The sequence below is a fragment of the Mustela nivalis genome, assembly GCF_964662115.1.
Source record: "Mustela nivalis genome assembly, chromosome: 8".
In the NCBI taxonomy this organism is placed as follows: domain Eukaryota; kingdom Metazoa; phylum Chordata; class Mammalia; order Carnivora; family Mustelidae; genus Mustela; species Mustela nivalis.
The window spans coordinates 122133383-122147498 of NC_139027.1; the positions used below are offsets into that span (position 1 = coordinate 122133383).

Here is a 14116-nt window from a genome sequence, read left to right on the forward strand (position 1 = left end):
GATCCCAGGACGCTGGGATCATGACCTGAGCTGAAGGCAGCTGCCTAACCAACTGAGCCACCCAGGTGTCCCAGGAATTTTCTTTTTTAAAGATTTTATTTATTTATTTGACAGGGAGACATCACAAAGCAGGCAGAGAGGGAGGAGGAAGCAGGCTCCCTTCGGAGCAGAGAGCCCAATATGGGGCTTAAGCCTAGAACCAGAGCTCATGACCCAGGCTGAAGGCAGAGGATTTAACCCCCTGAGCCACCCAGGCGCCCCGGGAGTTAGAGGAATTTTCTAAGTGGAGGCTATTCAGTAGTGTGCTGGTGAATGTTTAATAACCAGCTCTCTCGGAGGGGGGTGGGAGGGAAGCCTGATTTGAAGGGTATCCTGATTTCCGTGGTGTACACACTCCCACCATGGCCAGTTTCAACCTACCAACCTGATGTCACTGAACAGGGGGTCGAGGAGGGTTCACATAATCACCGCTGAGCCCAGAGGAGCTGACTTCGGCATGCCACTGGGACCAACGGGACTCTGGGGTCATGACCTGAGCTGAAGGCAGACACTTAACTGACTGAGCCACCCAGGCATCCCTCATATCACATTTTTATCTGTGTTTTTAATTACAGCCATCCTAGTGGGCATCTCATTGTGGCTTTGCTTTACATTTCCTTGATGGATAAATGGTTACCTATATAATTTAACTTCTTGGTAGCCACGTTATAAGAAGCAAAAAGAAATGAGTGAAATTGATTTTTAAAATATATCCTATTGGGGACGCCTGGGTGGCTCAGTTGGTTAAGCAGCTGTCTTCGGCTCAGGTCATGATCCCAGCGTCCTGGGATCGAGTCCCATATCGGGCTCCTTGCTCCGCGGGGAGCCTGCTTCTCCGTCTGACTCTGCCTTCCACTCTGTCTGCCTGTGCTCGCTCTCGCTCGCTCTCTCTGACAAATAAATAAAATCTTAAAAAAAAAAAAAATATATATATATATGTATCCTATTGAATTCAGTTTCTCAAATATTATCATTTCAACATGTAATCACCATAAACATTATTTTTTAAAATTTATTTATTTGACAGAGAGAGATCACAAGTAGAGAGGCAGGCAGAGGGAGAGGGGGAAGCAGGCTCCCCGCTGAGCAGAGAGCCCCATGTGGGACTCGATCCCAGGACCCTGAGACCATGACCCGAGCCAAAGGCAGAGGCTTAATCCACTGAGCCATCCAGGTGTCCCCACCATAAACATTACTAATGAGAGTCTCTCCATTTGTTTTTGCTCTAATTCTTTGAAATCTAGTATGTATTTTAAACTCACAGCACATCTCTAATTCAGACTGGCCCCACCACAGGTACTCAGTGGCCACATGTGACTCATGGCCACTACATGGAACAGTGCAGTTCTAGGGGAAAAAAGTGGGGAAAGGGAGAGGAGGCAGAAGAGTCTGGGAAGAGGACCCTAGGTGAGACAGAACACACTGTGTTTAGGAATTGGAAGAGTGACAGGAGACATGGCTGGTGGGGCAGGGGGACAGGAGGAGCGGGTGTGGGAAACTCAGCATCTGTGCCTCACCTTTAGTGATGAAGATTTGTGCCGGAAGTTCCTTCAGGAGAACAGCTGGAATATATTTCGGAAGGACCTACTGCGGCTGCTGGTGAAGCCTCGCCAGCATCCGCCGTTCACCCCAGTCCGGCCTAAGAAGAAAGGGAGCTGCAGCCCCAAGTCTCTGATTCTGGATTTGTGTAGCCTCAACAAGGAGGCTAAACCTTGTCATTCCATTTTTATGGCATCCCGGAAATACCTGCCCCCATTGAGGATCGTCCAAGCCATCACAACACCCCGATATAAAATCCAAGAACTCCTGCCTCAGTATAAGAATGCAGGAGTCCTTGTTTAGACCTAATAAAAGATGTTGGGTTGGTCATCTTGTTTCCTGAGTGACCACCATGGGAGTTGTGGGGCTTGGAGTCGGGCCGCTCCAAGCGGTCGTGGGGTCGTGGGTCTAGAGAGATGTTTTGGGGGGTGGCAGCTGGGGCACTCTCTCCCTTGATACTTGCTGGGCTTGAGTGAGTGGACAGTCAGGAGGCTGGGGGTGGTCTCAGGGTAGGAGGGTCTTAGCTGGTGAGACAGATGGGAGGTACAGAGGGGCTCAGATCAAAGTGAGCAAGACGGGGGTTACAAACTCAACTGCCTTCTGGAGGCCACGCAGATCATCCAAAGGGTTGCATCTGAAGGACTGGGCAGGCAGCAGGCGGTGGTGGGGACTGGACGCACACTAGGACTGGGAGCAGTTGCCTCGCATCCTGGTTCGATGCGATGCCAGGAAATCATGCGGGCCTGGTACTGCCAGTCTTCAGATTTTTCAAGAGAACAAAGAAACCCAATATTTTAGATGATTCCTACTGGTTTTCAAATGTGAGCAACTAATTCAAATTATTTTTTAACTACTGTGTTAGGCAAACAGAACCTAGATGTGGGCTGTGTTGGGCGTCCAGGCTGCCGGTTTGCCAGTGTTCATCAAGCCCATCTGACTGGGCGTTGCCAGAGACTAGATGGGAGACTGATGGGAGGTAGGGAAAGGTGGTATAAGGAGCCAGAGAGACAGACGGGCAGAGCGATTGGAGCAGGCATTCTGGGTACCAAACAGGGAGCCAGCTGCCCGAGAGAGAAGAGGCAGGCCAGAGATGAGGAGGAGGTAGGTTGGACTTATTAGGGCTCCTTGGCCCTTCTGGGAGGTCCTGAATATGTGGCTGCCCGTCAGTGACCTGACCAGACTCTCTTTGTCGGTAGCACTGGGCCAAATCCCCTCTCCCTCTTGTAAAGTTCCACAGTTTAGCTTTGAGAGCACTGGGGGGCATGGGAGAGGCCACAGCAGTACATGAGCCTAGCCCGGCTCATGAGCTGTTAGGAAAGCCTTCCTCCACCCGTAGCTCCCCAACCCACACATTCGTCTACCCTACCTGGCAAGGAGCGAGTTACAAGAACACCTGAGTGCTGAGCTGGGCCTCCGGAGCTCTGGAGGGCCTGGCTCTGTTTCTAGGTCACTGGACCCCCTTGACTCCTGTACCTGCTCCTGTTTCCCCAGTGTCAAAGTGAGCAATCTGGACAAGATCAATCGTCTTTGTGAGAGGTGAGTATAGTTTGAAAAGCACATTCAACATTATAGTTCTGTTTATTGAATTAATTTTTTTTAAAAGATTTACTTATTTTTGAGAGAGAGCATGAGCCTGAGCACGGGGAGGGGCAGAGGGAGAGGGAGAAGCAGGCTCCCCGCTGAGCAGGGAGCTGGACTCAGGCCTCTATCCCAGGACTCTGAGACTGAGCTGAAGCCAAGAATCAGCCACTTGACCGACTTCACCACCCCAGTGCCTCTGTTTGTTGAATTTAAAAGAAAACTTTTTATGTTGCACAGCAAAAAAGAGGTATGGAATTTTTCTACCAGAAGATGCTGTGAACATAAAAGAGTAGAGAAGTGGAAGTCTTAATCATCTCTGACTTCTCTGATAGTTCCAGATGGCCAAGGAGTCTGGGATGTCTGCAGCAGATACGAAAGGGCTGTCTGTGACCTACAGGAATGATGTGGCACTGTTTAGGGACTAGGTAAATTGGGGTGTCTGATCATATTCAGGGATCTTTCTGGATTTAGGGCTGTGGCTCCAAGATGATGGTATGGACAATCTTGTTCATTCATTTGAAATTTATTTACTTTTGTTTATGCTTGCTTCATAGCAGATCCGAAGGAGGATAAGTGGCAGTTTCTGTTCTTCTTATTCTCTAGGCCAGGTGTCAGCAGACTCTATGTAAAGCGCCAAATAGTAAATAGTTCAGGTTTTTCAGGCCATACCATTTCTGTTTTAAGTATTCAACTCTGTTGGGTGAAAGCAGCTTTACTGTTCCAATAAAGCTTTATTTACAAAAAGAGGTGGTCAGCCAGATTTGGCCTTTGGGCCCTCTTTGCTGACTCCTACTCGAGGCAGTGAGGAGCCCTTGAAAATTCTTGAGCAGACGTGACATGACCAGAGAAGGGGTGAGAAGCTTTTTATTGAGTGCTTATTTTGTGACCACCATCTTGCCAATCATTTGACTATAGAGGCTGATGACCTTTGGGTTAAGATCCCAGCTCTGCCTCATAATGGCTGTTGAGGATTAAAAGAGATGGTACATGAACTGGAAAAAAGGTTTTTTTAAAAAAAAGCACTACATGTACAGCAAGATGTAGGATTTTATTCACCCTGACCCCTGGGTCCTGCATCCTGGAAAATGAGAGAAGAAACTTCCAGAACAGGAGGTAGGACCTGTTTTCTAGGGGTTGGTGGGTGAGGAAGTAACTAGAAGGGCAGCCCCGGAATGAGGGCGCCTGTGGGGAGAGAGACCGTGGTGGCTGGGTTTTGGGAGTCTTGGGGGGAGCAGAGGAAGAGCAGAGGTTTTTCTGAAGCCACCATTTAGCAGAGAGAAGAATTTGAGAATGCGAAATGTAAAGAGGTTTTCAAAGAGCTTTTCTGTGCCTTGAGAATATGTTTTCCTTTGGTATTTTCTTGAAGAAACCAAGGAAACATTTGAATAGCTCTTAATTACGGTTTTAGGCAGAGCTGCTGTTTCTTTGAAGTCAGTAACCAAGCAGAGAATGGGCCCCAGGTACATCCGGGTTGCACCTGTGAAGTTGTTGGTCCACAGGGAGTGCTCGGTACTCGGTACTCGTGAGATGTTATTAGCACCTTTTTGACTGAGCTCAGTTTGGCTGTCCACGGATTCTCCCTCCCCTTCAGTGGAATAGGAAACTGAGACTTTGGAAGGCTAAGTTTTCCTGATCAGTGCTGAAGGCATCCTGGGTGAAGCAGGGAGAGCGCTCGTTGAAAAGTAGCACAGTGTTAGCTTTCAGTCCTCCTCACTGCCCACCCGGGCACAGATCTAAGGGTCAGGAAGCCCACGGGTCCTGAAAACATTTCCCGGCATTATCCTCATTTGCCAGACAAGGAGCCTGAGGCCTAGAGTGGCAAAGTCCTCGACCCCGCTCACTCATCTACTGGGCGGCAGTGGCAGGAAATGCAAGTGTTTTCTCCGCAGCCAGTGGCCTCCGAGGCGGGCAGCGTGGCAGCGCATGCGTGATTTCACCGCATTACTCACTGACCCCAAATGAGCCACCTGTTTTCAGAATTCGGTACCCACAACCCTGGAACTGTGTTTGAGAGACTAGAACCGCCCTCTGGGATGATTTTCCATATGTAAATAAAGCATAGTCATACTTGGAGAGGCACACCCAGGACATTAGAGCCAAAAATATAGCCCCAGCACTAACAGCTTCTACTGTTTGGGGAAAATGGAAAAACCCATTTGAAAAATAAACACAGGAGGTATTGCCAGAGTTTTGTTATAGGAAGTGTTCAAGATCACATCTTGGGGTTGGAAACAAAAGCATTCTTTAAATCCTCTATTCCCTTTACATAGCTCATGGAAAAAAATCTTACCTTCAGTTATGGACAGTGTCGGGGGTGACACAGGTCACTTGACAACTCCCATGGTGCCACCAGAGGCCAGTTCCCCATGAGGCATTTCTGCTCTGTGGGGATTTTAAGGGGCTTAACCACAAGGGTGCTGAGTTGCAGAATTTGCGACTGGTTCAGGGCCGGCAACCAGGATGAGTAGTTTCCAGGTGAAGGAGAAGCAGCATCAAAGCTAGACCAGGGTTTTTCATGGCTCCTGGAGGCTGTGGGCTTTCGTCTGTGGACGTAGCTGTGGGAAAGTGGTCCATTGAGACATGCACTGTGTGACTTTCAGCCAGGCTCCTTCCCTTTCCGGAGCTTCACTGCTATCATTTGTAACATTTGAGGGGTCTGATGTGTGTGCTTCAAGCCTCCCCCCAACCCCAGGCCTGTGCAGGGCCCCTGACCCTCCATGTCTTTTGTTTTGCTCCCCACCCATTCTTCAACTTCTAAAGCCTCCCCACCCACAAGAAGAAATCAGAATTGAGAAGAAAATGGATTATGGAGACATTTTTGAAGATTATATAGACCCGTTCTTTTATAGTATGTCTCTCAATATGGGTCAGTTTGATGTTTTCTCATGATTAGATTTAAGGGATGCATCTTTGGCAGGAATCACGGAAGGGTGGCTGTGGTCTCATTGGATGCTATCAGGTGTCGCAAGACTTGTTTGTTCCATTGCTGGGGACAACTTTGATTATTGGATTGAAATGGTGTCTCCACTGTAAAGCCACTTTTGATGATACTTATTCCCATTTTATTTTAAAAGTTGTGTAGGTATGTATATATGTTGTGGTTAAAAAAATTAGATTTACCATCTTAACCATTTATAAGTGAGTAGTTCAGTAGTGTTAAGTATATTTAGAAAGAGATCTTCAGAACAATTTCATCTTGCAAATTTGAAACTCAATACCCACTAAAGGACTCCCCGTTCCCCTTCCCACCAGCTCCTGGTAACCATCATTCTATTTTATGTCTCTGAATTTGACTAGATAATCTCCTGTAAGTGGAATCTGACAGTATTTGTCTTTTTGTGACTGCCTTATTTCCCTTAGCACCATGTCCTCAAGGTTCATTAATGTTGTGGTAAGATTTCCTTCCCTTTTAAGGCTGAATACTAGTCATTGCATGCACATATACACCACATTTTGCATATTCATTGTCTGTTGATGGAAATTGGGTTGCCTTCAGCTTTTGGCTTTTGTGAATAGTGCTGCTGTGAACATGGGTATGCAGATAGCTCTTTGAGAACTTGCTTTCAATTTTCTTGGACATATACCCAGAAGTGGGCTTGCTGCAATCATGTGGTAGTTCTAGTTTTGATTTTCTGAGAAACTGGCATCCTGGGCTGCATGGCAGCAGCACCATTTCACAGTCCCAGCAGCAGTGCACGAGGGCTCCGATTTCTGCACATCCTTGTCAACATTTGTTATTCTGGTTTTGGTTCCTAGCTATCCTCATGAGTGTGAGGTGGCATCTCACTGTAGTTTTGATTTGCATCTCCCTTGTGATTAATGAGGTTGAACATTTTTCATGTGTTTTTGGCCTCTTGTCTATCATCTTTGGAAAAATATCTATTCAAGTCCTTTGTTCATTTTTGTTGTTGTTGTCAGATATATTGGTATATTGTAGATATTAACCCCTTTTCAGATATGTGATTTGTAAATATGTTCTCCATTCCATGGATTGGCTTTTCTCTGTTGATGATGTCCTAGTCTGTTTTGATAGGGATTTTATGAGGAGATATGGAACTATGTAAATATCCCCTTTCTTATCATACTTTTCATTCATTCATTCATATTAATATTGGACTCATCGTTTCCTATTTTATTCAGTGTGTCAGAATCGGTTACTATCATTCTATATTTTGAAGCAATCCTTTTGACATGCTCTTGTTCTCTGAGCCCTTTTTCTGCCACAACAGGATATTCCCAGATGATCTTCTGCTTCCCCTGATGTCATCTTGGAATTAGCCATTTCTCCAAGGACCCTGGTTCCTTTTCGTAGAGAATGGCCCTGACTCTAGTGCTGATGAAGTCTGCAGCTTTGAAAGGTGCTGATGTGGAGTGGCATACCTCATCAGCCAGCCAGAACAAACCCCTCCTTTACAGATGAGGAGACTGAGGCCCGAAGAGGAGCTGCTGGCCAGTGTTCCTTTTAGTGACAGCTTAGACAAGGACGGAGGTCTTTGACTCCGATGCAGTTCTCTTTCCCTGGTAATACATATTGCCAGCAATGAGGTGTGCTCCCAGTGGGGCCTATTCCCTCTGGACTTCCACTTTCCTCTTCTGTTCACTGAGGGATAGCTTTGCCCTAGAGGTCCATGACTGCTTGAGAGCTAACCTCTTCTCTCAGCTTTTTATGAGCCTTGCCCCTCTGGAGGCCTTTTTGGGTGAACCCATGTTAAATTGCAGAGGAGAGCTTCAGCTTTTAGCTCCTGCTCTGGTGGATTTGGGGCTTGTAGACCTGGACGAGTAATCCAAGTGCACACTGTCTTCCTGAAGGCCCCCTCAGTCAGCTAATGCTGATGTCATAGGGACATCAACCGAAGACAGAAGTCCAGGCCTCATCCTGAGTTGGGAAGGCAATGGAAAGGTCTCTACCCGCCCTCCCTGGTTCCAAGCCTACTTGGGTTAGACTGACAGCACCCAGGGAAACACTAGAAATGCTCCTTCCCACATTTGGAGGCTGGTCTCTTGAGCCTCACCTCAAAGTTGGGAGTGAGAAGCCTTCAGATATTCCATTAGAGGATGTTTTCTGTGCTTGATTTGGGGTTGGAAGGTGCTACATCTGACCGTCTGGCTTGGTCAGCTATGCTCCGGGCAGCTCCCACAACTCAACCAGTGCCTATTAGCGGTGATACCATGCCAGTCTGAAAAACTGAACTTCTATTCCCTTTGTATTCAAGTCATTTGCTAAGCCCTCACCACGTGTCCAGCATTGCGTTGAGTTCCATTCAGCAGACTTCCAGGTAACAATGATGGTGCAAGTGGGTTCCACATGAGGGGCACAAGAAGGGGGCTGCAAGGGAAAGGCCTAACTTCTGACATTTGGTTCTGGCATCTTGATTCTAGGGTGTCAGCTTCTCGTACCAAGACTGTATAGAAGTTAAAAGTGGAGTTGGGCAACAAAGAATGATTTTGCTAAGTGAAAAATGTGGAAAGGGCACTGTCAGCAGAAGGAACAGCTTCAGCAAAGTTGGAATTACAAAAGTATGAGGTTACCTAGAAAGAGAACAGGGCACCAAGGTGTGCTAATGTCTAAGCAACAGAGGATGATGTCGAAGACCTCAAAGACTAGGCCTGAAGGGTGCAAACACTGTACTTCCAGGGAATGTGTGGACTTTGCAAGCAATGCAGCCTCCATGTAGGTTTTAAGAAATTTATTTTTTAAAAGTTAACATGTGCATAAAAGGAAACTGAAAAACACAAGAAGCAAAGAACAAAGTCATCCATAATCACAAGCAGTTTACAGTTTGACTTCTAGGTCCCATGTGTGTATCTACAAAAGTAAGCATTTTAATGTAATTAAGATCGTAGTTATGTATCATGCTTTTTTACACACCATGAATATTTACCATTTCCAAGTCCCCATACTATGAGTATTTCGATAACCAAGAATACACTACACCAACTCCCTCTGAAAGAAAAAAGTGTAATCCCGCCTTTCTCGGCGACAAAGATTTCAGAGAGGACAAAAATGGCAACAGGCCTCTAGATAAAGATACTGGCAGGGTTACCATTAAAATACTGCATTCCCTTAATGTTCAATAAAAACAGACATAAGTAAGAGTACACAATGTATAATGTTTCTAAAAGAATTCATTATCCAATCTATACTATTCAAATATTAGCAACAGGGTATGTTTCCATTGAATCACTTAATGTATTCCTATAGTACAGCCAAAGAGACGCACACACATTAACAGTTATTACAATGTAAGTATGAACGCATCCGCATACAGCTCTCCCTCTATCCTTCCTCCTGCCCCTCTGCTGCCAACCTAGTAAGCCCTCACATTTCTGAGACAGCGTAACAATTCCATGTCCAAGACGCTTCTTTCCTATCAATGATAACAAAAACTTATAAATTGGTTGATTCACTAGCTGTACATTTTATCATACATTGTCACCTCAGGACATCCAAAAAGCTTAGATGTTACAAAATAATGACACTTGTCCACAACAAACACAGGTACTTCATCAAAATGCACATCCAGATCTATGGTTTTAACGTAAAATGGTCTTCTATATGTGGAGATAACTAGCAAAAAGCCCTTCCCTTCACCCCTCCTCTGCTCCCTCCACCGTTTTAATGACCAAGCATAGGACTACATCTAGCTCTAAGAGGTGACTGACAGACACAGTCCTTCCTAAAAACTAACAAAAGGGCATTCATAAAGGGAGTATTTTACTACCTCGACTTTTAATATATTTTGGGTATTAGGACTTGTTTATCCTTTGACACACAGCAACATTAACTAAAATGCACATACAAAACTTTTAAAGACTCATGGGCACAGAACCCTTTGCTCCTCACTTCCTTCCCTGCCCCCATCCCCATCCCCTAGTGAACCCAGTGAACAGTCAGCATACTCCCCAAGACATCAAGTTTAACAACTCCATTCCCCAAATACAAACATTCCTGTAAATTAACAATAAAGGGTGTTGCTACTCTACTCCTAACATCCAGGCGACTAGATGTTTCAAGTAAGGATTTATTTAAAATTTGCCCACTACATACATAGTAGCACTGAAAGAATATTCTGGCTTAGAATCCTTCCTCTTCTCATTTCTATCAACATAGTGGAAAGTAGAAGCATCTGTAATGCTTAGAGGGGATTTTAACAATTTCACTTCCTCTAGTTTTCAGAATAGTCTTTCCTGATTTTAAACACAAAATGTACAAAATGTATTTGTTTACTAACTACTTTTGTCATACACTGGCAACCTCTTAAACATCTAGAAAGACTAGATGTTGTAAATTAGGACTCATTTGTCCTTTATATACACTATATACACAGCTAAATAAAACAAAATGCAGACATACAGGACAATGGTTAGTCCTCCCTAACTACAAACATCCTGGTATAAAGCCCTTTGCTCTTTCTTCTCCCTCCTCCCTGAACCAGTACAAATATCATATGATGTGTACTGCTCCAAGAGGTGGTTTCATCATTTTGATCATTCCATTTTCAAAAGACAGTATTTCATATGAATTTTAACAAAAGGATTATCTACAAAATGTGTTATTTTACTACCTCTACTTTTAACATACTTTGTGCACTTCTAAACATCTAGAAAGGCTAGATGTTTCAAATAAGGACTTGAGTTTGTCCACTATATACACAGTAGTGTTGAATAAACTACACACATGTAACAATGGGTTATATCTGAAAGTGTCTTCTGCATGGCAACATTCCAGTCTAGAACCCTTCATTTCTCACAACTCCTCTCTACCGCCCACCCAGTGGGTGAGTGCAAATAGGCACGTGTCACTTAGATGTGACTACAATGTTATCTCTTCAAGTCCTTTTCAGAAGACAGCCTTTCCATGAATTTTAACACAAAGTGAACAAAATGTGTTAGTTTACTAACTCTACTTTTGTCATACATTGGCAACCTCTTTAATATCTAGAGACTAGATATTATAAAATTAGGACCTATTTGTCCAGTATATATACAATATATACAGTCAAGTTAAATGCACATAACATATAGGGCAATGAATAAGCTGAAATTTCCTACTACACACTAGCAAAGCATCTTTTGCAATTTCTTCCCTCCCACTTCCCTCAAACCAAGGAACAAGTATACCGTTCAGAGAGGTGGTTTAGCAATTCCATTTCCAAAGATAATATTTCCCATCAGTTTTTAAAAGCTATTTATAAGAAGCATTACTCTACTTTTACATACATCAAACATTTCTAAATATCTAGAAAGACTAGATATTTCATATAAGTACTTGTCCACTGAGTACACAACAGCACTGTTAAATAAAACCGCACACACCTAACAATGGGTACAATCTGAGGTATATTCTAAATATGACCATCATTTTGGACTAAACTATCCCCTCCCTCACTTCCTTCTCTCCACCACCAATCCAGTAGACAAGTACAGGCAAGTGTAATGTTTAAAGGTGGTTGAACAAATTCATATCCAAAAGTCATTTACAGAAGAAAAGCTTTCCTTTGAATTTCAACACAATGTGTATAGAATGTGCTAATTTTACTAATTTGTCATACATTGGCAACCTCTTCAACATCTAAAGACTAGATGTTGCAAAACTAGGACTCATTTGTCCATTATATACACTATATACACAGCAAAACAAAATGCACAAAACATACAAAAAATGGTTTTGTCTGAAAATGTCCAAGCACAAACACGCTAACATATTACCTTTTGCAATTCTTTCCCTTCCACCACCTTCAAGCAACAGAACAAAGATACATGATAGAATACTGCTCAGAGGTGGTTGAACAATTCCATCACCAAGACGGTTTATTTCCTATGAATTTTAAGCAAAAAGATATTTACAAAGCGGTATTCTACTACCTCTACATTTAACATACGTTGGGCACTTCTAAACATCTAGACAAACTAGATGTTTTAAATAAGGACATAATTTGTCCACTATATACACAGCAGTCTTGAATAAACTGCACACATGTAACAGTTATAATCTGAAAGTGTCTTCAAAATGTGAACATTCTAGCCCAAGACTATCCATTCTCATCTCTCCTTTCTCCACCAACCCAGTGGGCTATAATGCTCACATTTTCAGAAGACGAGCTTTCTAGGAATTTTAACACAAAATGTACACCATGTATTAGTTTACTAACTCTATTTTTGTCATACACTGGCAACCTCTTTAACATCTAGAAAGACTAGATGTTGAAAATTAGGACTCATTTGTCCAGTATGTACACTATATACACAGCTAAGTAAACCAAAATGCAGGAACATAAAGTACAATGGTTCACCTTCCCTCACTATAAACACACTGGCAGAGCTCTCTGCACTTCCTTCTCCCACCCCCTCTGAACCAGTGCACAAACACAATGTGTACTATTCAAAGAGGTGGTTCGGCCATTCCCCCTAAATTAGACAGCATTCCATATGAATGTTAACAGAAAGGTATTTACAAGAATGTCTTTTTACTACCTCTATTTTTAACACGTTATCAGGCACTTCAGAACATCTAGAAAGACTAGATATTTCAAAAATGTACTTAGCATTGTCAACTATATATACAGTAGCTGAGGGATAAACTGCACACACAAAACAATGGTTGTAATATGAAAATGTCTTCTAAATATGACCAGTCTGGCACCGAACCTTCTTTTCTTCCTCAAGGTCGTCTACTTCATGTCCTCTTACCCACTGAACAAACGTGGACGCGAGTCGCTCCTGATGTCCCTTCTAGAGGTGGTCTAGCAATTCCATTTCAAAGTCCTTTTCAAAAGACATTTCTATGATTTAAAAAAAAAAAAAAAACAAATAGGCATTTACAAGACGTGTGATTTTTCTAATTCTACTTTATCATATGTCGGCAACCTCTTTACATCTAGAAGGCCTAGATGTGACAAAAAAGTTTTCTTTTGAAAGGTTGGGGGGAAAGTTGAGAGCAGCTTTTTCATATTATATACACAGGCCTTCTAAAAAGGGCCAGTAAATCTTCCCGAAAGGTGGTCTTCTTATTGGCCAAATGCGGTACGTAATTCTCCCATTTCGATCTTCCAACATCAACGTCAGGAGGAACGAAGACCAACCGCCTGTGGCCCTTTAACCGTTCCACCCGTCGTCGACCGGGGCTTCGCTCACCTTCCCGGCCCGTTAGGGCCTCTGTCCACCGTTCTCCATAGAAAGTGAGGTTTCGTCCAGTGGGGGCGGAGCGGTCATCCCAGGGCCGGGCCTGTGGGGCTCCAAGGCCCAAAGGCTGCCGAGCTTGCGTCCACGCAGACCCGCCTTCTCAGGCCCTCGGCGGCCCCAACGGCCCTCCGCGGCATTCGCGTGGCCGCCATTCTTCTCGCTCCGCCACACCCGACGTCCAAAGGCGCCGCGAGCCCGCTGGCTCGGGCAGGGGCTTGGCGGAGGCCCCGCAGAGTTGCGCCCGAGGAGTGGGCAGCAGGCGAGGTCTGGGCTCCGAGAGGCCGCCGCCATCGGCGCCAAGGTGGGGGTGGGGGGTGCGGAGAAGCTCGCAGCTGCTTCATTCTGGGCCTGGCCGATGGGCAGCGGCAGCGAGGGCGCTGGGTCTCTGCAGGTCGGAGCCCGCGACCTGTGCCCGGGCCCCCCAGGTCACCCGCCAGCCTCAGGCCGGAGGGCCTGGAGGGCCCTGGGATCGACGGCCGCGCTGCGTTTCTCACCTCGCTCTCTGCCGGAACTGACTTGGCAGTTCTCTTTGCTGGCGAGAGAAGGGCGGCACCGGAAGTCTCCTAGCGCTGGGACCGGCGAGCGGAGGTTCCGGGACTGAAACGTTCCGGCAGTGGGGAAGGGCAGGGAGGGCGTCATTTCTTCCAGGGGTGGGATCAGACCGCCCTCCGGGTTTACCTTTTGCAATGGTAATAAGTTACTCGCCTCAGTGTTCTCTGAACAGGCGTGTGTGCGTCGTTTCTCAGTGCCCTCATTTCCTCATTTTGCGGTAAGG

The 14116-nt window shown here is 45.0% G+C and overlaps 1 protein-coding gene and 1 long non-coding RNA gene across 4 annotated transcripts in view; one reads left to right on the top strand and one right to left on the bottom strand.

The window, feature by feature from the left end:
• CNBD2 (cyclic nucleotide binding domain containing 2) overlaps positions 1 to 1908 on the top strand; it is a gene marked incomplete at its 5' end in the record, with an annotated part of 54403 nt that extends 52495 nt beyond the window's left edge. For all 3 annotated transcript variants that reach the window (XM_082746241.1, XM_082746242.1, XM_082746243.1), the window contains one exon: positions 1563 to 1908. In XM_082746241.1, coding sequence (XP_082602367.1) covers positions 1563 to 1881 — 319 coding nt within the window. In that variant the 3' untranslated portion in view covers positions 1882 to 1908. The remainder of the gene's footprint in view (positions 1 to 1562) is intronic.
• Positions 1909 to 8831: 6923 nt separating this feature from the next.
• On the bottom strand, positions 8832 to 13905 carry LOC309872126. Its single transcript, XR_014315678.1, has 2 exons — positions 13294 to 13905; positions 8832 to 12941 (listed from the first exon to the last, which is right to left on the bottom strand). It is a non-coding gene; the product is annotated as an uncharacterized lncRNA (long non-coding RNA).
• Positions 13906 to 14116: the final 211 nt, after the last annotated feature.